A 26403-nucleotide genomic window follows, 5' to 3' on the forward strand; every position below is an offset into this window, starting at 1 on the left:
GCAGCGACGCCATTGGATCAACTGTATCAAGTTGTTTCATCTTTGTTCTTCTACTGAATCAAAAATCCGACAGATATGTCGACATTAATATAACTATTGGGGTACTCGGAGTAACTGCCATTGGTAATGTGTGAATCATGCAGGCGCCTGCACAGCCACAAAAACTGATGATACCCAGAAGTACGGTAAGTATAAAAATCACGCAGAAATTTGCCTCTGTAGTTGCCGCGGGAGTGTCTTCTCGTGAATCAATTGTAATGACGTATTGCAATCGTCGGGTTATATTGGATACGTTTCCAAGTTGACATCCATTTCTTATCATTCACCGCGAGTAAAGAAGGAAATGTTAGCACACAAATCGCTGCAACCAATGAGGATAGCTCGCATGAGCGTCCCATTGAGGAGCTTATCAGTCACGCCACTGCGATTCGCCAACAATACCACTCAGGGCTATCCAGAGTCTGGTACACCTTCGAAGAAAGATGTTCAGCTTGAGAAGGACCAAGGGCTCAAGGATCTCTCCAAGAAGAGTGCAGTGGGCACGCAAGAAGGTGTTCACTTCCAAATGACGCCACCATTCCAACAGAAAGGAGCAGGAGCCGGTTTGGAAGTGAACAATAAGCCCCTTGGAGATTACCTTCTCACACATCCCGTTTACACCAACGAGGAACTTGAAAGCGTGAAAGTTTTAGAATTTACCAAAAAAACATTTAGCGATAAATGCGCGAATGCACTGGTGAAGCTGATGAGAACTTCATTTGACCTTGTTACAGGATACAAGCACAAGGAAGTAACGCCTGAAGTCAAAGACAAGCCGTTGGATTGGCTGATCAGCAAGGGCTATGTGCTGAGTGAAAAGCAATGGTTGAGAAGGTTTATCTTCCTTGAATCAGTGGCTGGATGTCCTGGTTTTGTTGCTTAAGTCTCTTTGTTCTATTTACCTCTCTGACTGTCATTAGGTCGCCGCGATGGTTCGCCACTTGCGCAGCCTTCGTCGGATGAACAGAGACGGGGGGTATATCAACATGCTCCTCGCAGAAGCCGAGAACGAGAGAATGCATCTCATGTCATTTCTCGCCGTCGAGAAGCCAAGTGTTTCTATGAGAGCTATGGTTTTGGCTGCTCAAGGTGTATTTTTCAACGCCTTCTTCTTAGGGTATCTCATAAATCCAAAGATCTGTCACCGCTTTACTGCTGTCCTTGAAGAGGAAGCTGTCGTTACTTACACACGTGCCATTGAAGGTGAGACAATGCCATCCGTGCAATTTTGGATAACAAACATTGACGTCATTCAGAAATTCAAAATGGCTATGTGCCAGGATGGACCAACAAGAAGATTCCTCAAATCGCACGTGGCTATTGGCAACTACCAGAGTCAGCAACCATGCTCGATCTCTGCCATGTTGTTCGCGCAGACGAAAGTAACCACCGGTTTACCAACCACACGCTATCAGAACTTGACCTCGATAAGCACCTCAACCCGCTTTCTTTACAGGAACCAGACGCTGTGACTCGTGGAACGTGGGTTGAGATTGATTGATCAATCTAAAACTAACACAATTTATCAGCAAGCTTGGTTTCACCCGTGAAGAGAGTGCTGCATGGCTAGCTGAGACAAGCAGCGCTATCCAGAAGAAGAAGGATGAGGGCTCCTACGTTAGACCACATTCTCATTAGCTAGACATTGTCAGCATTTTCTCCTCTCAGTCAAAGCATAACGCAATCAGCACTGTATTCACTCTTCATTGATCTAACAGATAATTTCCCATACCGTTACAAAATCAATATGAGTAGACAGATTCATATCAACTAGCGTGTGTGATGAGTAAAAGCATGACAAAAATAAGATAGCGAGGAATAGCGATACTGAAGCGTTATGAATATAACCTAGTCTCGTTGTGTCTACCTATCCAGTGTCGCATCATAGCCGAGCTCCTGGTAGACTTGCTCCATCATTTCCTTATCTTGAAGAGAATTGTTCCCTCCTGGGAAAGCCTTGTCCATCTCTTCCAAAGTAAGACCCTTTGTTTCAGGAAGTACGAAAATAGAGAATACTAAAGCTAGGGCTGCCCAAGCTTTAGAGAAGTATAAGTGCATGAGCTAAAATTTTCATGTGACTCACCACCAAAAAAGTAAAATGTACCATAAGATGTCATGTCTTCCATCATAGAAGGCGTAGCCAGACCAATAACCATATTCGAGGCCCAAGTAACGGCAGTGGTTATTGATACACCCGTACTCCTCAAGCTTAATGGAAAAATTTCACTAGGTAAGAGCCATCCTATAGGGGAGAAGGAAATTGCGTTGAATACACAAAACAGAAATATAAAAACGACTGCAGCATATCCGACATCTTGGGGTAGTTGTTCGTTGTAACTAGCCAAAAGACTTGCAACGATCAAATGACAAACGAGGCATCCAGATGCACCAATAATGAGCAATGGTTTGCGTCCTACCTTGTCCACAATTAGTACTATTGGGATAGTTGCAACAAAATTGACAATTCCATACACCCCGGTGCCGATCATTGTGGAGGAAGTGCCCTGAATCCCAGCTTGTCCAAGAATCGTTGGACTGTAATAGATCATTGCGTTACCGCCCAAGTACTGTTGAAGCTGGTTTATGTTTGTTAGCCATTACTAGCTTATGATTATAACTAACAAACATAGTCAGAGCTCCACAAAGTAGTCTCTTACGGTTCCCAGCTCGGAACAGAGCTTTATATGGCTCTGAAAACTTTGATATGGCACCTTTGTGAGGATACTGCTCTTTGACGCGCGCTTCAAATATGACCTCAGCTTTAACATCAGTCAGCTCTGCATTCAAGACCTGATCTTGCGCGTCTCTTCTGCGTAACTTGGCCAGAGTAGCACGCGCCTCATCCTCTTTTCCAATTGAAAGTAAGAATCGCGGCGACCTGGGCATGAAGAATAAAGCTACCCAAAGGACCAGGGCAGGTAGAATTTGAATTGCGAATGGTATGATCCAGGAAGCATCAGATTGCCTACATATGCCATCGGATGGTAAATCGTGTTTCGGATCGAACGATGGAGCTTTCTGACCGGCGTTTGGTTCGCCAGTGTACTGCCCCTTAGATCCAAGCTCCGGATTGCAATATTTACTTCCAATGAATGAGGTACCATACGTTATCCAATAGCTTTCTAGAGTGAGCAATTTCGACACGTTTTATGTTTAAACAAGTGCGACTCACGAGACCATAATACCGAATGTTATAGATAACTGCTGTACACACACTAACGATCCTCTAAGGTTAGTGGGAGTGCATTCGGAAATGTACATTGGTATACACTCGGTCAGTGCTCCGACAGCTAATCCGGCTACAACTCTACCGCCGTATAACCAAGCTATTGATTGAGCAGCTGTTTGTATTGTCGCACCTAGAACAAAGATACAGAGCGAAAGTGATATAAACCACTTCCTCCCAAGATGCTTGTTGTCCGCGGCTGGTCCACCGATCAGAGCACCAAAAATGGCAGCAATCAGAAGTGAAGCAACAAAGATACCCTTTTTATCTGCATCTAAAACGTCTCTGAAATCGTTTTTGAAGCTTTCGAGAGCTAGAACGTTGGAAACTGTGATTGTCTTAGCTGAGACAATAAAATTCAAACACAACCGCACCGACACCCTGTAGAAGCGTAAGTAATTTCATTAGCCTCGTAATTTTAAGCTTACCTGGTCATAGCCAAAGATCATTCCACCCAGTGTAGCTGTAAATGAAACAAATGTACTGGGCGGGCATTAGCAACAATGTGCATTTGCGCAGACTAGTACTCACACGTATGGATTTTCAAACATACCTCTAATTGAGCTTTTACCTTTAGCAACATCTATATTTTTTGCTTGTTCTTGCTCAGCCTCGACTATATAGTCCTCATGCTGCGTCTCGGATGTTCCTTTTTCTTTTTCTTTTTCGAAAATGTTCATAGTAAGGTATGTAGTGGCTGTAGGGTAAAATGTGGTCTTATTTAATATGTTCTACTCAATTATGCCTCAACGAAAACATGATCAATGCACGTGACAGCTGACGAACGATACACGTCACCTGAATACAATCTAATACTGATCAGTATAGCAATCAATAGTCTATGACAATGGAAGTTATCTCAGATGTTCGATTAAAGCAGCTCCGACACCGATGTGAATATGAAAAGTGAAAATTATCCGGCCCGAATCACTGAGAAGTCATCTTTTCGGACCTGAATGCGGAAATGAAAAGTTATTTTTCTAAGAATTAGGGGGGTTTCAGTTAAGCTACAAGGATATTTCAGGCTTAAATGCGTTTCAATCGAACAATAATTCCGAGACTGCGGAAATACTCCTGGGCATCTTGAATTAGCCCGAAAAGCCAAACAACACTTGATAATTATTTACTGGTTACAACTACGTGCATAATATCACGATTTAAATTAACTTGAGATTTATTATATATGTATCGTCAACGTTTATAGCAGCCTACTCGGAATTTTCAAAATGTAATTCATGTATTAAGAGCAATAATTTAATCTTTCTTTTTCAAACCATCATTACATCCAATCTCGACAGCTGTTGGAGGACATCGCTTGAGATTCTGAATCTGAGCAGTCCAACGAACATCATGAGTGTGCGAGCTTTCGCACGGAGTTGACCCATTTTCTGTAATTTCAAGTTGTCAGTATGGATGAAGATTTTCTGAAGTAACTGCCAACTCACGTTTTGTCTAGAAGTGTCCCCGAATGGAGATTCCTTCAAGTTGGCGTGTATTTTGAAGAGGATGTTCATAGTGACGAGAAGAATATCAGAGAAGTTCCTCGATATACTCTCATTGATTTCTTTAAAGTCTTCCGCTTTCCTTGTGATTGAAATAACGTCACCAGACAGAGGAATAATGTTGAGTTGTTCAATACCATCGAGAGCGAAATCCAATTGAGATTGTTCGTAATGCTTGAGAATCTCCTTCAACTTTAGAAGGACTTGCAATGTTTCCCTGTTATTCTTGTCTACTCTGTGCGCGATACGTGCATCTCTCTTGTAGTGGCTGAGTATGTTATTCGACAATTCAAACAGCTCATCTTGGCTTCTATCGTTAGGGTTCGAGTAAAGAGACAAGCCGAGCTCATGACAGAGTACGAGGATAACCTTGTTGTACTCTTCCGACAAGTTGTACAGCAAGATTGCATCTCTTGTACGCTTCTCGAGCTCGGCCTTATGTGCTGAAGCCTTAACGATGTTGACGAGGAAATCTCTTTGGTTGTCGAGGCTGATAAGACTGAGATCCTTCTCTATCATCCCCTGCAACTTTGTACCATCAGGTTTGATCTCGCCCACTAACTCAGTATACGCTCTAGTCTCCAATACGAGGTCTTTGATGTAGGCGTGGCAGAGTGCTATTTGCTGCTTGTTGACTGGGGTTGGGGCATCACTATTGAGGCATATAAGATAAAGGTATTGCAATGCCTCGCATGGGTCCGTTTTAGCGAAGATGCGCGTATATCTCTGTATCATTCTCGCAAAGTCGAGCGTAGGCTGACCGTTTGCGTCTGCTGTGACTGTTGGTATGTGAGTGAGTGTGAGTGTTTGTACCTAATGATGTAAGCTTCACTTACGCAGTTCGATCTCAGACGTGTGGGACTTCTCGGGTGCACGCAGCAGACCGTAGTATGAAAGAGCGACAGCGAAGTGGACAGCATCGACTTGGTACTGGACATTGTTGTAGAGGTACGCCACGGCGCGCTCGAACTGACCGCATAAAAGCAATACTGTGAAATACTTGATGGGATTATTACCCTTCGGGTCGAAATGCTTATCACCAAATTTGAGAAGCAGTCCGGCTAATTCTCTCAGCCCGAATGATTCAGATGGCGAGTCTTCGCCTGGTGCGCTCTCTCTGACGAGCGACAACTGCAGCCACAACCAATCTTCAGTTGTGGTTGTGATGGATTGTAAGTTACGTCTTGATAGTTCTGCTCTTCCAACCAATTTGTAGAGTGCATATTTGTACGGATCAATTGAGCCTGACTCAGCAGCGAAACGTATTCTTGTGTTGTATGTTGACATGAATCTGTCATGAAGTTGTCTCGGCAAGCGCTGATGAGGAGAGTCGAGCCATGATTTGAAGTACGGGACGAATTCTCTCTCAGTCTTACCAAGAGCCTCTTCGTTTTCAATAGCCAAGTCTAAGGCTTCATTGGGATGACCGGTGCGCAAGAGGGTAAAGAGCATAGCCCAGAGAGGCTGACCAGAGATAATCTCTATCTTAGGATCAGACCAACCACCATTCTTTGCGTACTTGACATTGAGGAAACCTCTGACCTTGTTTTGAATGAGTGGCAAGCCACCAACCTGAGCTTGTGAAGGATTTTGAATGATGATCTTCTCAATGTACTTCAAGTATTGATGTTCCAAGAAGTGCTTGGAGCCAGTTGTCCAAAGAGTGCGAAGATTGCGCGCCTCGTCAGATTCAGAGGATTGGTGGAGGTATGAGTTTGAGTATTCTCTTTGGGAGAGTGCAGCTCTCTGAAATTCACCGTTAACGACAGACTTCTCTCTTAAGGAAGAAGCGAGCAGTTGCCAGCAGTCGTGGATCTGGTTTGAACGAGTGTCAGTGGTTGAGAGAGACTTGGCAATCGATGATAGCTCAGATATGATTGGATAGTTGTAGGCTTGCAAGCGATACTCGTTAAGCTTCTTGACGAGATTAGCGTAGCTGTTCATGCGCGTGTTAACAGCTAGAGTGGTTGAAGGGATGGTGGAGTAAGAGGAGGACTGTTGTGGGATGAAATCGACGTCATTAGAGTAAGAATGCTGTCCTAGCTCCTCGAATAAGAGAGACAGCCTTTTGTTCCAGGAAGATTGAAGATTTTCAGATAAATTGGATTGAAATTGATTAACAGTATCTCTCCTGCCTTCCTCAATGGTGGATATAATAGTTTGTTCATATTGATGTCTCAAGTAGCCGTCTAAATCGCTATCAAGCAACGGTTGAAGAGGTTCAAACGTGTTATTGAGATTGTTGTTGATTGTAAATATCTTATCTGATAAATCACTCGCGTTTAAGCCACCAGATGCCAATAGATAATGTACTCTGCTATCAATATCACCTCTCTGCTTATGGACCAACTTCTTGGACTGGTTCTCGATCTGATCCAAGCCGAGGTGTATCTGCGGTAGATCTGGCTTGGATAGATGGCTCGTAAGAGTTCTCGACTGCGCTAATAAATCCGCCAACGACATGAAGGTATTTTTTAACCACGTCGTCAGCACAAACGGCCATCTTGAAAAATAAGTTTATAAATACCAGTATAAACTATGGGCAATCCGCATTATGACTTTTTAATGTGAGTATTTCCGTGGCTCAATTTCCCAGTATATGGCTTACAGTCCCAGTAAACGTGTGTACCCCAAGTTATTGAATATACGCCACTAAGCACCCCCCGCAGTTCTTCTTATCGGTGATTCTGGCGTTGGTAAATCCTGTCTCCTTCTCCGCTTCTGTGACGATGCATGGACGCCATCATTCATCACAACGATTGGTATCGATTTCAAGATCAGAACGATAGAATTGGATGGGAAGAGAATTAAGTTACAGATTGTGAGTTGATATCCCTCCTATTCACATACACCATTATAACACATCATCAGTGGGATACTGCCGGTCAAGAGCGCTTTAGAACTATCACTACCGCTTATTATAGAGGCGCAATGGGTATTTTACTCGTTTATGACGTTACAGACGAGCGCAGCTTCAACAACGTTAGAACTTGGCATTCAAATGTCGTTCAATACGCTTCTGAAGGCGTTAATAAGATATTAGTTGGTAATAAATGCGATTGGGATGAGAAGCGCGCTATTTCTCAAGACCAGGGCAAAGAATTGGCTGATAGCTTGGAAATTAAGTTCATTGAAACATCCGCAAAGAATAACATCGGCGTTGAAGACGCTTTCTTTAGCTTAGCACGTGATATCAAGTCAAGACTCATCGACAGCCAGTCTTCAAACTCCAATAACAATTCCTCAAACGTCAAAGTCGACGCAAATCAAAATCAACCCGCTACCTCTGGTGGTTGTTGCTAACGCAATTCCCTTACTCAATTTCATTTCAATATCTGTTGATTCTCATTTATAACGTACTTTACATTTTCTTTGTTTATTTATTCGGTTTGTGGTGCATACGGATCAGCTGTATATGTCTGATACATTTGCTCTTGTTCTTCTTGCTCATATACCGCTTGCTGTTGTTGCTGTTGTTGCTGTTGTTGCTGCTGCTGCTGATTAAAAGCTTGTTGTTGATAATACATAGGATCTGCGATAAATGCGCCTGCATCAACGCCTCCATATCCAGCTGGTGCCCGATACGTTGCATGCGGCATATCAGTGTTAGGCATTTGTCCCGAATTCTGACCAAGAGGTACTCCCATCATATGTTGTGGCTGTGGTTGAGGTTGTGGTTGTGCCTGCATCTGAGCTTGTGCTTGTAGAGGTGGCTGCGCTGCTTGTTGCTGTTGAATTGGCACTGCATACTGCGCCGCAGCACCCAATACCTGTGCTGCCTGCACAGGCTCTAATGCTTCAGCTGGCATCTCCGATCCAGGCACGCCTGTATTGTACACCTTCTCATTCCACGCCTGATCCATTCCTGCTTGCAATGCATCTGCATCTTCTGCAACCCATGATCCCGGTTCGTTGTATGTGTTAGCATTAGCACACATCAAGTGGAAGTCACTCAAACACTCCCTTGCATTCTGGTATGACTTCCTGTCGATCTTGCGCTTAATCGTGTTTAGTGCCACTGGGTTCTTGATCAGGAGTGCATAGTCAGGGTACAGCTAGTCACTTTGTTAGCCTTTTCTAATTTGCTCAAACACCACTCACCTTCTTCGATGGTACTTCACGGAAAAGATCACTCCTTGGTCTACCATCTTCGTCCGTCAACGTCCAAACCACGTCGAAGAAAGGCAAAAGGACCTTCTTCAGACGTTCCTTGGTCTCCCCATCAACACCTGCCTTCTTCTTTTTGTTCGTAGGTTCAGTCTCTTCAATATCGACATTTGGAGTACCAACAGTGGTATTGCGTTTGCGTTTGCCCATTGGAAGACTTGGGGCTGGTGTGGAAGTCTTAGTCGAAGGTCTGCTGCGTTTGCTACCAGCGTCCAACTCAGGTGACTCGTCAGGTGGAGGTATTTGAGGCTGCTGTTGAGCCATATCGCGCTTCTGTCTAGATGCTTCTTCGATAGTGGTACCATCATTTTCAAGCGCATTCACCCATTGTTCTTCAGTAAGACCATCGTCGTACACAACACAAGCACGCGCAGCACGCGCTCTTCTGCCCCCCTCTAAAGCCTCCTGATCAGCCTCAATAATAGGATTCCATTTGAATGTCGTTCTGTAGATTTCCGGTAATTCTCCATCTGTAATTAATCTTCCAACATTATCAATAGGCAAGCCCTTCATTTGATTGAACAGCTTGTCATTCTCTGCTCTCTCCCTGTCCATTCTATTGAAGACATCTATTTCACCTTCTCCTCTAGCGAGCAGCTCGTTGATTTCATCATCATTCATATCACCAGCTTCTTCTTCCTCTTCTGCTTCTTGTTCGAGGATAGATCTCAGGAAATCCTCACGCTCTTCAGCTGTCGATTTGTTGTCGAATTTACCTGCTTGGATAACCTTGCCGTCTATTTCCAACTTATACTGTGCACGTGCAAGAATCTGCTCTTCGACAGAACGTTCAGTGATCAATCTCAATATCCTAACTTCCTTCTTCTGTCCAATTCTGTGAGCACGGTCTTGAGCCTGAAGATCAGCGTGTGGATTCCAGTCTGAGTCGAAGATAATGACTGTGTCTGCTGATTGAAGGTTAAGACCTAAACCACCAGCTCTTGTAGAAAGCAAGAAGACAAAGTAATCAGAGTCAAGATCGTTAAATTTGTTCAACAAACTCGATCTCTCTTCTGTCTTTGTTGATCCATCTAAACGCAAGTGTTTCAACCCTCTCCACGCAAGATAGTCTTCCATGATTGTCATAATAGCTGTCATTTGGAAGAAAATTAAAACTCTGTGACCAGTTGCCTTCAACTTTGGCAATATTCTATCAAGTAGCTCAAATTTACCTGCTACTCTATACAACTTGTCATCCGAGATTGAAGCTGGGTTCACTGCACTCTCGATGGCATCAAAAACGAATGGATGGTTAACAATCTTACGGAGTTGCATGATCGTGTTCTGGAGACCTTTAATTCCAGCCTTGTTGGATCCACCAACGGCGCCATTCTTGTCTGTTGTTGCAATGGATGCCATTTGACCATACTTCTTCATCTGTTCATACAGGGTGATCTGAAGTGGACTCATTCTACACTTAACAACCTTCTCCACCTTGTCAGGAAGATCTTTCTCGACATCCTTCTTCAGACGGCGCAATAGGAACGGACGCAAAACTTTATGGAGACGTTTGATCTAAGGTCATTTAGCATTGTATTGTTTAACTTAATCTCACTACTTACGACAAGCAAACTTTCTTCTTCATTCAAATCCATTTTCTCGTTTGTTCCAGTATTGGCGAATGGAGTATTGAACCACTCATCAAAAGACTTGACACTGTTGAAGATCTTCGGCAAGACAAAGTTAAGTAAAGCCCACAGCTCTGGGAGGTTGTTCTGAAGTGGTGTACCAGTCAAGATTAATCTGTAACGGGTCTTATAGAACGTTTGAAGAGTTTGTGAGAGTTTTGATTCAGTATTCTTAAGACGGTGACCTTCGTCCATTATCATGAAAACCCAGTTGTATTTACTGAGTACTGGACGATCCTTGATGACATATTCAAATGTAGTCAAAAGGACTTGGAAACCTTGTCTCATGCGATTTTGTGTTGCCTTCCTCTGCTGAGGAGGACCCTTGTACACTGCCACAGATACTGCTGGTGCCCACTTCTCAAATTCCATAGCCCAGTTGGTCAGCGTAGACAGGGGTACAATGATCAAGTACGGTCCGTTTTGTCTTTTGCGTTCGATGAGGAAAGTAACTAGTGAGATTGTTTGAATTGTTTTACCAAGACCCATCTCGTCAGCAAGTATACCATTAAGGCGATTATTGTACAACGAAGTCATCCATTGAAGACCCTTCAATTGATACTCCTTCAACTGACCACCAATAAGAATGGAAGGTTGAGTTGTAACCTTCTCGCTGACACGGTGTGCGACGGCGTAGTAGTCCACACTAGTTTTACCCTGATCCTCAGTCTCATCATCTTGACGTCTACCACCGAATGTAGCCTCTGTAGCAGGACCATCTTCAACCTCGAAGTTTACATTATCCTCCATACCGACTTCATTCTGTTGAGCAAGGACGCTTTGTGTAAGCGAGTCGAGGTAAGTATCTGTTTGCGAAAGAAGATGAGTAATTCTTGTGTCCTTGGCGGTATCGATCAACTTCAAGTAAGCTTCTTCATCATCGTTTCGAAGAGCAGCAAGACGCTCCTTGGAGACTCTTTCAACGCGTTTCTGCTCTTCCTTTTCTACATCTCCGTGCAGCTTGAGTACCGCTCTGCCCATTTTATGTGATTTACCAACAGCGTCTCGATTAGCCTGACGAAGGTTGTTGGCGTGATTGTGGATAGACATTATGTAATCGAGATGCTTCTGGCGACTCTTTCTGTCGCGCTCGCTACGCTGCTTCCTCTCGAGCTGCTCAGTTGCTCGTGCTTCTCTGAGTGACTGTTTCTTGAATCTGCGGAACGCAGTGCGATCAGTCGTCAGCAGTGTAGCGTGCGACTGAGCGCTGATGACGTCTTGGCGAAGAGCGCGCTGCTTCTCGACGAGCTTGAGTGCCTTCAGTTCGATAAGGGCCTTCATCTTATCTGAGGAGTTCAGACTGGTAAGCGAGTTAGGTTGAGGCTTCTCGTCTACTTCCTGAGGTGCTTTTTGGTCAAGCACGTCGTTGCCTGTGACACTCGCTGGTTCGTCGGACGTCGTCGACGACATTCCCTCCAGCTCTTGTATACGCCAGTACATGCGTCTTTGTTGGAAACGGTTGCGCTCTTCGATCAGTTGGTATGGATCAATACCTAGTGGCATGACAGATGGGACAATGATACGCTGGTTCTTTGTGCTGCTTGAAGAAGACTCTGGACCTGCTTCAAGATAGACGAGTGGGCTGATGTACGATTCGTATTCGTGCGGTTTTTGAGCGGCATCCTTGCTTTCGATTGTATTGTTTACTTCAGAAACAGCGCCAATTGTCCTGTCGCGCAACGAGTCTTCTGGTGGAGGTGGAACGGGATACTGAGCTGGCTCAAACGCCTCTCTCTGGACGTGGTCTGGCACTGGAAGATTTTGACTAGCGTATTGGAAGGTAGCCATTTGGGCTTTTAAGGCGTTGACTTGTACAGGAGTGAGTGATTGAGGTGCTTGAGGTGTTTTATGAGCACCTCCTGCGAAAGATATTAGTAAAGATATGGGTAACAGTAGCACAAGCTCACCTGGCTGCTGCTGCTGTTGCTGCTGCTGTTGTTGAAGCTGCTGCTGGCGTGCTTGCTGGAATTGACCAAACATTCTGAGGAAGTGGGCCAATTGGGCGTACTCGGGCGACGTGCGCTCATTCTGGCCTTGGGAGCGCAGGATGTTGAGCCTCTGTAAATATTATCAGTGATGGCGTCAGTGGACAAAGAGGCACCAACTTGTATCATGGCTTGGACACGCTCACGGTTCATTACCTGAGAGATATTTGGTGGGAATTGCTGCTGCTGCTGGGCTGGCATATGCTGCGCCGGCCGATTAAATTGGCTGAAATCCATCTTTATTTTATCTGCTATTATCAAGACGCGAACTTATTCCGCGTTTGAATCTCAATAACTCAAAGAAAAGGCAGATGGTGGTTAAGAATAAAGCAGTGATTGGCTGAGTGGAATTTAAAAAATTAAATATTATTGTAGCCTGTACTGCTATATTTATATGCTGCATTTATTTTAATTATCTACTCGTTTCCGTTGCTGCCCCTTTGCTTCGAGTCTGAACGTTTATCGAGATGCGATTTAATACGGTTTTAATGTCGGCATATACAAATCTTAAGGCTGATATGCCTCTGAGAAGCGTGCAGCTAATCTCTCTTCACCGTCCAAATGCCCTCAACGCTCTCAATCGTCATCTCATGGCCGAGCTTGACGATGTCCTCCAGAAGGCGCAGAGCGACAGCCAAATCAAGTGTGTTGTACTTACTGGCTCCGAAAAAGCCTTTGCAGGTGTGTGAAATACATTTTTGTAGCCCTTCTGACCCTCCCTAGCTGGCGCCGATATTAAGGAGATGAAGGACATCAGCTTCGTAGACGCTTACAAACAGGACTTCTTGAGCTCCTGGAACAAGATTCGTGAATTCAGGAAACCTCTTATCGGCGCAGTCTCTGGATATGCCGTGAGTGCTATGACGTCAATGATCTCATTAATCCATGTCTTTATTTTCAGCTCGGTGGTGGCTTTGAGGTTGCTATGGCTACAGATATTTTATTAGCTTCGAACAGTGCCAAATTTGGTCAGCCAGAGATCAACCTAGGTATCATTCCAGGCGGTGGTGGCACACAGAGACTTATCAGAGCTGTTGGCAAAGCTAAGGCGATGGAGATGATACTCACAGGACGCATGATTAAAGCTCAAGAAGCTTGTGAAAGAGGTCTCGTTAGTCAGGTACTTGACGCTGAGCAGCTGATGCCTGAAGCACTGAAAGTGGCCGAGGAGATTGCCAACAAGTCTGCTATCAGTGTCCAAGCAGCCAAAGAAGCTGTTAATGCAGGTAAGTTTGAGATTTATCTTCATTGATTCCGTTGATATAGATTAGCCCACGAGATGCCTCTGAGCGAGGGTCTCAGATTTGAGAGGAGACTGTTCCATCAGCTATTCGCTACCAAAGATCAGAAAGAGGGTATGTTACAACCACAAAAAGCGCTTCTTGCTGATATTTCCAGGTATGTCTGCTTTCATCGAGAAACGCAAACCATCCTTCACCGACGAGTGATGAGGTAGGCAGTACAGACATGCTCTCGCTGTACTATAACCAATCATTAGCATGTATAAAGACTTTAAATTACGATTCACGACCGTTTTCACATGTGAGAAAAGAAAGTGAAAATTTAGAATGTCCGGCATCGGGGTATCGCAAAGCGTAAAAAAGTAGCATGATGTACGCATTATCTTTTAGCTTAGTCACAATGATTAAATTCGAAATATGGAGCTATCCAGGAGGTCCAAATCCATTCAAAGTTCTCAATTTTCTCGAGGAGTTAGGATTTACTCATCGTGCAGACTACATAATACACAACCTTGAGTTCGGGGATCATCCGCAAAGAGGTGTAAAAGGGGAATTCTTCCTACGCATTAACCCAAACGGAAGGGTACCTGCCTTGGTAGACCATAGAAATAACCACTTGGTCGTGTGGGAGAGTGGTGCGATTCTTCAGTACCTCGCTAGACGATATGGACAAGAACAGTACATGGGAAAAGACCTCAACGAGCAAGCCGCGGTGACGCAATGGCTTGATTTTCAAATATCCGGACACGGTCCGATTCAAGGGCAAGTGAACTACTTCAAGCACTTTTGGAAGAGTGTTACAGGTGAGGATCCTCCGCCTCTCGTCATTAAGAGGTACGAGAATGAATGTTACCGCGTCTTCAGCGTGCTCGAAGGTCAATTGATCCGACAGAAGGCTGCTGGAAGTGACTTTATTGCACTTGATAGATACACCGTTGCGGACATTTCATTCCACGGCTGGCTAAGGTTGACCAACGTCGCTCAGCTGTCCTTTGAGCAGTTTCCTCTTGTCCAGGCCTGGGTAGAGAGAATGGAAAAGCGGCCGTCGACTCAACGTGCGGCTCTAGCACAAGCTAGTCAAGTGTAAGTGCCTGGGAATATCGGGCAAGTATTGTAATCGATATGTCAAATGTCAAATGCCATCGCCAGAACGGATATTATGTGTGATGAGAAAAATATAATTACGTTGAGAGAATAATCTGCATGCTCCGAGTAAACCTTGTTGCATCCCTCCGTTTCAACCCAAAAGTCTCTTATCTCAAACGGTCATGCAGACGTCGCTTCTGCATAATCTCCTACTGCTGCCACTGGCAGTGCCAATTGCGTACAGAGCTGCACGTCGACCAGCCATAGCTCTTCAAGATAATGTCGCTTCCCTGCATAACTCCAAGGCAGAGAATGCGTTCAACATCGCAAGCACTTACTTCCGTATTGAGAATGATATGATTTTAAACCAAGTGCACAAAATACATCCAATTAAGGGATACAGATTCTACAATAGATGTTTCTCCATTGTGGAGTTCAGTGTAGCGCTCGCCTCACTTATCACACTCTCTACTAATCGTCCGCAAATCCTTACTCTACTACCACTATATGCTTACTGGGTGTACTTGGGCTTCATTGCGCTCGAAAGCTCCTTCACCAGCAATTTCAACTTTGAGAGACTTGTCCTGGGATCACTCTACTTGGTGATCAATGCAATTATTTACGGTTTTAGAACATCTTTTCCATCAAATATCCGCGAATACCTAATTCTTGCGTTCGCAGTAACATATATCCTCCCATCAATCTTCCTTCCTTACCAGACCGACAATGTCTCAACCAAGGCACAAGGTGGTCCAAAAACCCCAGCTGCGCTAGAAGAACCAACAAGCGTACTCAGCAGAATCAGCTTCTTCTACATAGATCCATACATCTTCAAACACTTCCGCATTCCAGTCAACCACCAATCTCAGATCCCTTCGCTGCGTTCTGACAACCTCACCAGCTACATCTTATTAAAATTCAGATCCCTTTCCAGTACTCCACCTACCGTCACTAACTTTGTTCCACGTTTGTTCAAATGCTTCAGGCGCGACTTAGGGTACATGGTTGTCATGTCGGCTTTCAAGTCTGTTTGCACGCTATCAGCACCTTTTTGTCTTCAGCGTATTCTGAAACACATCAGCAGTCGTGGTGATGGTACGCGTGACCATGAGGCTTTTCTATTCGCTTTCCTTTTGTTTGTCGGTCAGGTGGCAGGCTCTCTCTTTAATCAGCAGGCTCTACTTATTGGTCGGAAACTCTGTATCAACCTTCGCTCTACTTTAATATCTGAGGTCTTCCTCAAGTCACTGAGAAGGAAATACAGTCAAGGCGAAAAGAAAAGCGAAAAGGAAGATGAGTCTACTGAAGAGAGTGAGAGTAAGGAAGAATCATCGAGCTCCTCAAATGAGGGTAGAATCATCAATCTGGTTTCCGTAGATGCGTTCAAAGTGAGTTTCCTTATACCGTAAATGACAAAATTGACACCTTATAGACATCAGAAATTTCTGCATATTTGCACTTTGTGTTCCCAGAGTGTCCCCTTACCATTGTTCTCGCAATCACCGGTCTGTACCAATTGCTCGGCAAATCAGCCTTGGTCGGAATTTCGGTCCTCTTACTCACCATTCCACTCACCTACTTTGTCAACCGCATCTTTATCAAGATTCAGACAGAGCTTTTGCAGAAGATTGATGCTAGATTAGATCTCGCAACTGAAGTATTGTCGAATATTCACTTGGTTAAGCTGAATGCTTGGGAGGATAGACTGATTGAGAAGATGAACATTACAAGAGCGAAAGAGCTGAGCGTCTTGAAGAAAAGATTCGCTGCATGGATTTTGAACGGCATTTTGATGTGGGGCACTCCAATTGCCGTGACTGTTTGCACTTTTATGGCACATACAAAGCTTTTTGGTCAGGTACTGATATCTCAAGAAGCTTTCACAGCTCTTTTGTTGTTTAGGTGGGTTAGACTTCCGAAATTGTCAAATCCTCTAACCCAAATCGAAGTATTCTGAGATTCCCACTCGAGGTTCTGCCTGAAGTTATCGTACACGTCCTCCAAGCAAAGATCTCGTGCGAGCGTATTGCTGAATATATCAATAACGAAGCGGATACTTCCAAGTACCAACAACTCAGTGGTCCAAAGGATATTGGAGATCCTACAATTGGTTTCAAGAACGCAACTCTCGTTTATGAAGGCGATGGCAGCCAAGGATTTGCATTACGCAAGTTCAACCTTGACTTCCCTGTTAGCAAATTTAGCGTGGTTGCAGGTCCAGTCGGAAGTGGAAAGACTTCACTTTTAGATTCTTTGCTCGGTGAATTATCTTTGATAGATGGGCGAGTGTTCATGCCGTGCTCGATGAATGCGGATGAGGTCGTCACAGATGAGCGCACAGGGCTAAAGGATGCTGTAGCATACGCACCTCAAGCGCCTTTCTTATTGAGCACTACCATCAAAGAAAACATACTGTTCGGATCTCCATTCAACAAGAATCGTTACGACAAAGTGCTCAAGGCATGTGCTCTTCTTCCAGACCTTGCCTTGTTTGACGACGGTGATGAGACGGAAGTTGGCGAGAAGGGTACTACTTGCTCAGGTGGACAGAAAGCTAGAATCGCACTTGCAAGAGCCATTTACTCATCAGCAAAACATGTTCTCCTTGATGATGTTCTCTCTGCTGTCGATTCTCAAACCGGTCAAAACCTCCTCAAAAATGCTCTCCTAGGTCCACTTATGCGCAACCGTACTGTCATCCTTGTTACTCACCACGTCGCCATGTGTGCTGCAAAAGCTTCATATGTCGTCTTCTTACGGGATGGCTTGGTCGACGGGGCTGGTACACCCGTTGAGCTCCAAAAGCAGGGTCTTTTGGATGTTAGCCATGACGAAATCGAGCAAAATCCACCTGAAGAACCCAAGGCCAATGAAGCACATGACAAGAGACTTGAGACAGTTCAAGGTGGCCACCATCTCATCTCTAACAATATTATGGTTGAGGGATATGCAACCCCAACTCTTGACAAGAGGAGTCATTCGATAGCAGATGGCGAAGAGGCACCAGAATCTGATAACATTGCTCCAAAGAAGACTCGAATCGAAGAAGAGAAGAAAAGCGAGGGCGCCGTCAGTGCCAAAGTATACAAGCTCTATGCTGCTTCGCTTGGTGGCGGTATATTCTGGTCAATTATGTTTTTCACTTTCATTGGTGCGCAAACCTCTGAAGTTGCCGCTTCATACTGGCTTAGATTGTGGACTAGCTCCTACGATAAAGCTGCGGATGTTTTCAGCTACATCGTCACTCGCACTTCAATGCTCTTCGTACCAGGTGATGATATTGCTGCTGCGTCGCTCATCAACACACATGACGAAACGAATTACTACCTGGCTATCTACGTTCTCGTATCATTTGGATACATTGTTCTAACATCACTCTGCATGTTCGTCATGTTCAATGCTTCCGTCAATGCTTCCAGGAAGCTATACGACAGAATGTTAACAAGAGTCATGAAGACACGTAGCAGATTCTTCGACAGCACCCCAACTGGACGTATTATGAACAGAATGTCAAAAGATATAGAAGTTGTTGATCAAGAAACAGCCCCTGTCGTGTTATGGTTCTTGCACTCTCTCGTCTTAGCTTTGTTTATCCTGCTGGTTATTACTTTCGCTGCTCCTGCCTTCATCTTCGGTGCAATCATTGTTGCAATTGTTTACTACCTCATCGGTGCACTCTACCTGCAAACATCTAGGGACGTCAAGCGTATTGAGAGTTTGACAAGGTCACCGATATTCTCAACGTTCTTCGAGTGTCTTAATGGCGTCGTTAGTATTAGGGCTTATGCAGCTACCAACAGATTCCAAAATCGCGTCTTTGAACTGCTCGACGAAAACAACGCAGGTTTCTTAATGTTGTGGTATACCAACCGCTGGCTGTCCCTCCGTATAGATGTGGCAGCCGCTATGATCAGTTTGACTACGGCCATCTTCCTTTTGTTGGACAAGAGCATTTCGCCTTCAATGGCCGGTTTTGCACTTTCGTACGCTATAACATTCAATGAAGCTGCACTGTGGGTTGTCAGACTTAGTGCGCAGACTGAGATCAATCTCAACTCTGTCGAGCGTATCGGAGAATATCTTGATTTGGAACCTGAGCAGAAAGAGGATGAGGGAGAGATACCTGGTCCTGAATGGCCGAGCGAAAATTCGTACATGTAAGTTGGGTGTTTGAGCTGTGTGGGTACAGCTGACATGGTTATTAGTGATATTCGCTCGTTGAGTGTCAGATACTCGCCAGAGTTGAGAAGAGTTCTTGACAACGTTTCCTTTGTTGTTAAGCCAGGTGAAAAGGTTGGAATTTGTGGTAGAACTGGATCAGGGTGAGTTGTATTGGGACAAACGCCGATCAATCTAACAAAATCATAGCAAATCGACACTGGTTCTCTGTCTTAATCGCATATTGGAATTGGAGAGCGGTCTAATTTCTATCGACGGTAACGACATCTCCGAATTGAAGCTTGAAGCTCTCAGAAGTCGGATGACGACCATTCCTCAGGAGGCGCAGCTGTTTGGTGGTACACTGCGCGAAAATCTCGATCCGTTTGATGAGTTTACGGATGATGAGATCTGGGAAGTACTCAAACGTGTGAAGTTGGCATCAAGTATGGACTTATCCGTCACCTCGCTATCAGAGTCAGCCAACATCGACAGAACGTCTATCAAATCTCTTAATGAGAAGGTAGCACAAAGCGGAAAGAACTTCAGTGCAGGTCAACGTCAGTTGCTGGCGTTGGCTAGAGGTCTTCTTAAACTCTCACACGCCAAGTCCAACATATTGCTGCTTGACGAATCAACGGCTAATCTGGATTCGCATTCTGATGAAATTATTCAAAGAGCTCTGAGATACGACATGGATAATGTCACCATTCTCTGCGTTGCTCATAGACTGCGTACTATCGCAGATTACGACAAAATCCTCGTTCTTGATGCTGGACGCGTCGTTGAGTACGACACACCTGCCAATCTTTACAAGAAGAACTCCAACTTTACTTCGCTATGCAAGCAATCTGGTGAAGATGCTGAGCTTGCCAAGATAATATTCGAGAAGGAGGAACGTAAGTAGATTCATATCATTAAACGGACTTTCTATTACATTACTTAAAAATGCATTACATTAAGTAATATTTGAGCATATATAGCATCTATTCTAATTGCTTGTACGAACTCTGGAAGCTATCTGTGAAGAGACTGCGAGCTTTGAAAGAGCCTGCCCACGCTCCAAATGAGAACCAGCCAAGTCTGATTGCACCGCCTGTCATACCCACAGCGACACCCATGATTGTTGGGCCGGTTGAGTATTTCTTCGAAGCTTCGTTACCATTTGCGAGGCTGAGTATGTTCGCAGCTATGTAACTTGAGTGGCGATTGGCATTTACGAATGTCTTGAGCTCGTCGATATTTACTATATCACCCATTGCAAATACATTCCTTAGCTTTGGTGAATCAACTTGTAGGAAGTCGTTGACCTTCACCAATCCTTTTTCCGAGATAAGGCTAGTGTCAAAGTCCTGAACAAGAGAAACATTTGGCTTAGTACCCATAGCGTTGAAGACGAAATCAGCTCTAAATTCTTTTCCTGAGGTGGTTCTGATAGTGCGTTCTTCGCCATATCCGAACTGCAGCTCACCAATGTTATCAACGCGCTCATTGAGCACAACCTTCACGCCCTTCCTTGTTAATTGGGAGTACACCTCACCGTGCAGGCCCACTTCTTTGCCGCAGAGATCGCCATGTGAATGAACCAACGTAACTTCCTTGTCTTTGTACCTCTCGCGAACCTCACCGCTCATCTCAACACCGAGTGAGCCTCCACCGACTATAACGATCTTTCCAGAATTCTCGATTTCGCCTTGCATGTTCTTCAGATGATCTTTCATGGTGAAGGATTGGGTATCAGGACGGCATGGAAACGCGTAGTTGGAGCCTGTGGCGAGCAGGAGAATATCATAGGGAATAGTTTTTCCTATTTTACTAGATTTGTCGATTGTCACTGTCGTTTCATCGAATTGAATGGCTCGGTATCCGTTGAGAACGACGTGTCTCGATTTCTCACTGAAGAGGTTTTCGAGCGAGGTCATTACTTGGTTCTCCCATGAGGGTGATACTGAGGCTCTCAATGCTGCCTGTATTAAATCAGATTGCTTAAGCTAGATAAATTGAGTGACGTACTGGTGGAAAGTAGGCATATTCATTAGCCTCGATGAGCACGATGCGATGTGTCTTTGGCAGTTTGCTGTGTATGTTTTTTATGACATTTATGGAGCTATTAGAGCCGATAATTACAACATTCTTGAGATCGACGTCTGACATGGTATAGTGGTGGCTGTTGGACGAGAAGATGCCAAGTGGGAAGATGTGGAACAGTCGATTTACCAATTGATTCGGGAGCAGCTTAAGCTGTGTATGTGGTTCGTGATGACTTGTGGCATGTTCGAGAAGGTAATCTCAATGTTTTAGTATGCGGAAATAGCATCTGATACACGCAAAGAAATTCTAAAAGAACATTGAAAGAAATCATGATGCTTTCATGATGCTTCCTGCATCTTCACCAATTATTGCAAGCTTCTTCACGTCAAAGACTATTCTTAGCCTGAAGATGAAGAATAGCACGTTCAATGACGAGTGCTTCATGACACCGTGACGCCTGTAAATTTGAGCCATACTGGTATTGTTTTGTAGCTATTGACGAGGAGGTACAATGTGTGAATTTTTTGACTAGTCTTGTGAAACGCTCTGCATTCAACCAGGCAGATTTGGAATGTCACAAGGAGCAATTTAAAGTTTAAAATGCAAAATTTTGATATTCCTACTCCTAAAATTCCAACGCAGCCTTAGTCGCCTTTACAACCCCATTTTTTGAAATTTTGAAATGCACCGGTGAAGCCAAACCCCGATTTCAAAGTTGAGCTGACCTCCACTTTCCTTTGTATGAAATGTATGAAAGAGGCGTGCGGTGATCCGTAATGAAAATATCCTTACCCTTACCCTTGAGCCACCATTGAGTCCTGTGGACGCTAAGTGCCGGAAAACATAAATCGCGTTTATAGGGACCAAAGAATTAAAATTGCGGGCGCTTGCGGTCTCTATAAGCCAGAGTGATTGGATTTAATTGATGAAGTGCGCAGTAGTTTTCATATCTATCCTGTAGCGTGCTCTAGAGTGATGTCCGATCCCAACTCCAGAACGGCATATAGGGCGCAATTGGAGGCTCAGAGATATAAATCTGGTAAATTTTTGCAGAAACAATTAAGCGCTATTTATGAAGCTTTTTTTATTTGTAGATGGTCAAAATCCGTAAATCCGCCACTTGAGATGAGACAGGTGGTAATCGAGAAATTCAACTCTGTGGATATTGAGCGAAGGGCTGTTATAGGAATGTATTTCGAATGCCAGAGATGCTATACAAACGAAGATTTTGTTAAATTGTTAAAATTGTCAGTATATGGTATCACTGTGTTCGTCTTCCCACATACTTGGCCATTATCAGGGTCAAGTGACCTCAATAAAGTCAGACTCTCTTCGTATAAGTTGCTTTAGCTAACAAAGTGACCTAAACCGTCTTTGCTTTCTCTTAAACAAGCCGCGTGGTAGACATCGTGTAACCTGCAAAGCAATTGCGAGTTGAGAAAACCAAAGAAGTGTCTAAAACTGCCACAATAGAGCTGAACTTCTGAATATCAATGTTTCTTATGAAATGCTCAGCACTGCACGACTGTGTGGTGTTAGTGTTGGGTGGTTTCCCATCAGCCAAGCCAAATCACAAGCGCGTAGTCATGATCGAGAAGATGAGTATTGATTATAAATTATGAAAGTACCGAATAAGTCACTTTAACACTCCGCAATCGCTCAAAATGCTTAAGAATCAGCCGTTCGCTACCGGATAAATCTTTTCAGTTGCAAATTGTATTTGCAACGTGAGCAGAAAGTACTAATTGCTATCAAAACCAACGCGACTCCTCTGCGTTGTCTATAACTTAAATATATAATTTGAAAGCAAACGCCTTCAAAAAGAAGGATACTCAAAAAGGAGCAAACCGGATTTGAACCGGTGGTCTTAAGATTTGCAATCTTACGCTTTAACCAACTAAGCTACTGCTCCTCTGCTTCAGCGAGTCATAATGACTGTATAAATATTGTCAAGATTCAGGTTAAAGCCGTAACATTTGGATAAGAGTTATTGATGCCCCACGACTAAGACCTACCGTTACCGTTTCCGACTGATTGATTCACCTAAATGCAATTCGTGTGGCACAGAGGACACCATTTCGCACAGAATTTTCATACGCAAAAGACATATTATGGCCAGAATCACATGAAGAAGAAAAATTACCAAGATCAATATTCGGTTCGAATAAGGACCAATAATCAGAAACACACACACTCTACAAGCCCTTTACGAGTTCTTCAAACCGCAACTGACTACGTACCAAAGATACTCCGATGGTTCAGTGTAATTGAGAACCAACAACAATTAACAAATTACGACGCTAGTCAAGAAACGCTTCCAGTAAATTTAGCACCCCCTTTGACTCCTCATGCTTTAAGAAGTATTGATGGACGCAGTTTAAATATGTATCATCTTAACAAAACATTCAGATTTCATCATCATCATCATTAGAGATTTTACCTCAAAGACGACTTAAGAGATGAAAGCTGAGAGCTAAATGAGCCAAGTAGCTAAGTGTCACTACTTAACCTACCACCTGGAGCTTTTGGTGAGGCTGGGTGGCTTTAAGGTCGTTAAAGAGGTTTTTGGTGTATATAACAGTTCACAAGTCAGCATATGCTGATTAGCTGATTAGCTATTTGGCTAATTGGCTGGTGAAACAATTTGTTTGTTTCAGAGTGGTTTAGTATGCACCGAGGTAACACATTATGCACGCACGGGCACAGCGAGACAGCGAGACAGCAAAACAGCAATAAATCCAAAAAAGCTATATTGGCATAAATTTGAAAAGCCAGAGCATACATCGGAGAGAATCAGGGAGTGAAAGGGTGGGTGGAAATGGGTGATATACTATGAGGCTTTGGATACTATGGATACTATGGATTCTGCTACTAAGATTAATTACTGATACTGCTGACCCTAATGATACCACCGCGTCGAGCAGATAGCCAGATAACCAGTAGTAGTAGGGTAGTCAAGAAGATAAAGGGAAGGTTGAAGCATAAAAAAGAAAGAAAGAAAAGGAATACCAATTGAAGTTCAGCCTCAAGCTCAAGCTCACTGACTCTCATAATAGCCATTACGGAAAGCAGGGCTGGAGGGGGAGCGATGCGAGGGAAAAGATTTATGAGCGCCGTCGAAGCCACCTCTACCACGATAACCACCGCGATAACCACTGCCACCACCTCTACCTCTTCCGCCGCCACTACCTCTACCTCTTCCGCCTCTAGCTCTAGAGTAGAAAGGATTATCGAGGGATTCGCCGAACGTGTCAAGGTTCCTACATCTCTCCTCTTCACGCGCCGCCCTAGCGAGGAGTCTGCCGCTGTTAGAGTTGGAGTTGAGGTGGGTGTATTCGTGCTGCATCTGCGTTTGCTGATGAGGAGGCAACTGCTTCTGCATCTGGTGCTGTTTTTGTTGCCCAAAGCTAGTGGTGTTCGACGAGAGTGAGTCGAAGAAAGACGACGATTTGTTATAAGCGGGAGCGGCGGCAGTTTCTTGATCGACTTGGACGTGCTCCTCCTCTGCCGGGACACCACCTGCACTACTGACAGGTTCACCAGAGAGGAGATCCGCTGCATCGAGCTCCAACTCCAACTCCACATTCACGTCGCCTTCAACTCCTTCGTGCTGCCCCGTGTCCATCTTGCGGTGTATTTTCCTAAACACAGCATTCGAGCGCTCGAAATCGAAATCGGAGGGTGGAACAATGTGCGAGGAGTGAGACGTGTGCGATGATTTAGAGTGCGGTTGCGTGTGTCTTTTGGGGCGTGATTGTGCATGTGTTGGTTCACTAGGTCTGTCGTACAAGGACGCCTGCTTCTCTTTCCTGCTCGCTGCATTCATGACACCAGCCTCCTGGGCCACCTCTGCTCTAGCGTTAGCGTCATCCTTGAGCTTAATGCGCGACATAGCGTCTTCTATTTTTTCTGCACGGATAGGTTGGATGGGTTGATTAGATGGGGAGTGAACTGTGGGTTGTACTGGTTGAGCAGTGGGTGGCTGAGGAGTGTGTGTGGATGTTTGGGAAGTGGCCGGGACTGGGTGAGGTGGCTGTGCTGGTTGTGCGACCTGCACCTGCACTGGAGGGTGCGGTTGAGCTGGCGGAGGCTGCTGCGAAGGAGGACCATTAGGAGGACCATTAGGAGGGCCATTAGGAGGAGCATTTGGAGGACCATTAGGACCATTAGGGTAAGGCATGTAAGGTGGGAACATGTGAGGTGGAGGCGGGTAGTAGCCTGGCATGCCCGGCATTGGGGGGAAGCCGATGAAAGGGCGCTGAGGGGTGCCTGGGTGGGGAGGATTAGTTGGGTGAGGTGTTTGCTGTGAGGGTGTTTGTGCCTGTGGTTGAGCGGCTACTTTCGGAGAAGGGCGAGCGGTCTAGAGCGGGATTAGGTAAAAGACTTTTAAAATAAACGCCCAAACTCACACCAACAATAGCAGGATCATCTGGAATGCTGCTATTACCGCTGGTCACCGGTGGAGGTTGCTCGACTTGGAGATTCTTGACATCAGCCGCTTTGAAGACAATAAAGTCGTAGATGGATTCAGAGAGAGGAATATCAGACATATCGGTGACATCGTTCTTATTGCGTCTGCCTTCAGTTCCCATCGACTGTACTGTACAAGTTATTTTAGCCAATTGTCTGCTCTTTACTCCCTACACACCCTTCTGGAGAGAGATGGTCGCTGCGGTGTGGTCAATAGCCACCAGCGTGCCTTTGTAGCGTATCTCGGATTTAGACACGAGTGATATCCTCGAGCCGATGAAGTTTGAGGCCATGACTGTTGGTGGTTAAGGAGCAATTCAAAGTAAGATTAAATTTATTTTATTCTTTTACACCAATTATCCCACTTAGCCCACTCAGTCCACCCGCAGCTGCCCCAATCGCTGCTCCACCCAGCACTCCATTCACCATTCTCGCACGCCGCAAGACGAGCGTGGGCAGCGTGAGTGATCCCAGTACTCCTCCGATTATTCCATAGTCTGTAGCCTTATTCAGTGTTTTCTGTCTTGTTGTATGCGTGTTTCTCCCAGCATCCATCTCCCCCCTCAAATATCCTACAGCTCCCCCGACAGGCACTCCAATCAACGCTGCACTCATCCACGTATTCCTGAGCAGACTGTTCAAGCTACCTGTAACTTTCTTACGCCTCACCATCTGCACTATCTGAACCACAGGCGACACTCCACCCACCACCGCGAACCCATTTCCAGCATCTTGGATTATCACTGATTTTGACAAAGTGCCAAGTCCATTATCCTCCATTTTCACTTTTTCAGCAGCTGGGCTATTATGGGTAGACATGATCGAACAAGAGCAAAGTAAAGCAAAGTAAAGCAATAAAAAATATCAAAT

General features: G+C 44.7%; 10 protein-coding genes and 1 non-coding gene across 11 annotated transcripts; 5 read left to right on the forward strand and 6 right to left on the reverse strand.

Annotated features, from left to right (window-relative positions):
* Positions 1 to 370: 370 nt before the first annotated feature.
* On the forward strand, positions 371 to 1677 carry J056_002174 (uncharacterized protein; the record flags this gene model as incomplete). The annotated part of the gene is made up of 4 exons (XM_009268038.1): positions 371 to 913; positions 960 to 1242; positions 1296 to 1521; positions 1569 to 1677. 4 exons carry the CDS (start codon positions 371 to 373, stop codon positions 1675 to 1677), a joined length of 1161 nt encoding a protein of 386 aa, XP_009266313.1.
* Positions 1678 to 1902: 225 nt separating this feature from the next.
* Positions 1903 to 3945, reverse strand: J056_002175 (putative quinate permease; the record flags this gene model as incomplete). Its single annotated transcript, XM_009268039.1, has 7 exons — positions 1903 to 2075; positions 2123 to 2615; positions 2662 to 3157; positions 3212 to 3593; positions 3640 to 3646; positions 3694 to 3748; positions 3797 to 3945. 7 exons carry the CDS (start codon positions 3943 to 3945, stop codon positions 1903 to 1905), a joined length of 1755 nt encoding a protein of 584 aa, XP_009266314.1.
* Positions 3946 to 4533: 588 nt separating this feature from the next.
* On the reverse strand, positions 4534 to 7230 carry J056_002176 (Meiotically up-regulated 87 protein; the record flags this gene model as incomplete). Its single annotated transcript, XM_009268040.1, has 3 exons — positions 4534 to 4653; positions 4711 to 5546; positions 5604 to 7230. The coding sequence occupies 3 exons, from the start codon at positions 7228 to 7230 to the stop codon at positions 4534 to 4536; spliced, it is 2583 nt and encodes an 860-aa protein (XP_009266315.1).
* A 136-nt stretch (positions 7231 to 7366) lies between these two features.
* Positions 7367 to 8070, forward strand: J056_002177 (Ras-related protein RAB1BV; the record flags this gene model as incomplete). The annotated part of the gene is made up of 3 exons (XM_009268041.1): positions 7367 to 7388; positions 7437 to 7588; positions 7639 to 8070. 3 exons carry the CDS (start codon positions 7367 to 7369, stop codon positions 8068 to 8070), a joined length of 606 nt encoding a protein of 201 aa, XP_009266316.1.
* A 77-nt stretch (positions 8071 to 8147) lies between these two features.
* On the reverse strand, positions 8148 to 12748 carry J056_002178 (Chromatin structure-remodeling complex subunit snf21; the record flags this gene model as incomplete). Its single annotated transcript, XM_009268042.1, has 5 exons — positions 8148 to 8822; positions 8869 to 10449; positions 10497 to 12421; positions 12470 to 12620; positions 12668 to 12748. 5 exons carry the CDS (start codon positions 12746 to 12748, stop codon positions 8148 to 8150), a joined length of 4413 nt encoding a protein of 1470 aa, XP_009266317.1.
* A 287-nt stretch (positions 12749 to 13035) lies between these two features.
* Positions 13036 to 13995, forward strand: J056_002179 (putative enoyl-CoA hydratase; the record flags this gene model as incomplete). The annotated part of the gene is made up of 5 exons (XM_009268043.1): positions 13036 to 13228; positions 13271 to 13398; positions 13449 to 13773; positions 13819 to 13902; positions 13946 to 13995. 5 exons carry the CDS (start codon positions 13036 to 13038, stop codon positions 13993 to 13995), a joined length of 780 nt encoding a protein of 259 aa, XP_009266318.1.
* Positions 13996 to 14188: 193 nt separating this feature from the next.
* On the forward strand, positions 14189 to 14875 carry J056_002180 (Glutathione S-transferase 1; the record flags this gene model as incomplete). The annotated part of the gene is made up of 1 exon (XM_009268044.1): positions 14189 to 14875. The coding sequence occupies one exon, from the start codon at positions 14189 to 14191 to the stop codon at positions 14873 to 14875; it is 687 nt and encodes a 228-aa protein (XP_009266319.1).
* Positions 14876 to 15056: 181 nt separating this feature from the next.
* On the forward strand, positions 15057 to 19939 carry J056_002181 (ATP-dependent bile acid permease; the record flags this gene model as incomplete). The annotated part of the gene is made up of 5 exons (XM_009268045.1): positions 15057 to 16262; positions 16307 to 16776; positions 16824 to 19031; positions 19080 to 19196; positions 19243 to 19939. 5 exons carry the CDS (start codon positions 15057 to 15059, stop codon positions 19937 to 19939), a joined length of 4698 nt encoding a protein of 1565 aa, XP_009266320.1.
* A 79-nt stretch (positions 19940 to 20018) lies between these two features.
* On the reverse strand, positions 20019 to 21186 carry J056_002182 (Apoptosis-inducing factor-like protein A; the record flags this gene model as incomplete). Its single annotated transcript, XM_009268046.1, has 2 exons — positions 20019 to 20999; positions 21046 to 21186. 2 exons carry the CDS (start codon positions 21184 to 21186, stop codon positions 20019 to 20021), a joined length of 1122 nt encoding a protein of 373 aa, XP_009266321.1.
* Positions 21187 to 22901: 1715 nt separating this feature from the next.
* On the reverse strand, positions 22902 to 22975 carry J056_004901. The gene has a single exon. It is a non-coding gene; the product is annotated as a tRNA-Cys (tRNA).
* Positions 22976 to 24100: 1125 nt separating this feature from the next.
* Positions 24101 to 26352, reverse strand: J056_002183 (Protein sum2; the record flags this gene model as incomplete). Its single annotated transcript, XM_009268047.1, has 4 exons — positions 24101 to 25423; positions 25473 to 25663; positions 25712 to 25828; positions 25899 to 26352. 4 exons carry the CDS (start codon positions 26350 to 26352, stop codon positions 24101 to 24103), a joined length of 2085 nt encoding a protein of 694 aa, XP_009266322.1.
* Positions 26353 to 26403: the final 51 nt, after the last annotated feature.

This window comes from Wallemia ichthyophaga (genome assembly GCF_000400465.1).
Source record: "Wallemia ichthyophaga EXF-994 unplaced genomic scaffold scaffold2, whole genome shotgun sequence".
In the NCBI taxonomy this organism is placed as follows: Eukaryota; Fungi; Basidiomycota; class Wallemiomycetes; order Wallemiales; family Wallemiaceae; genus Wallemia; species Wallemia ichthyophaga.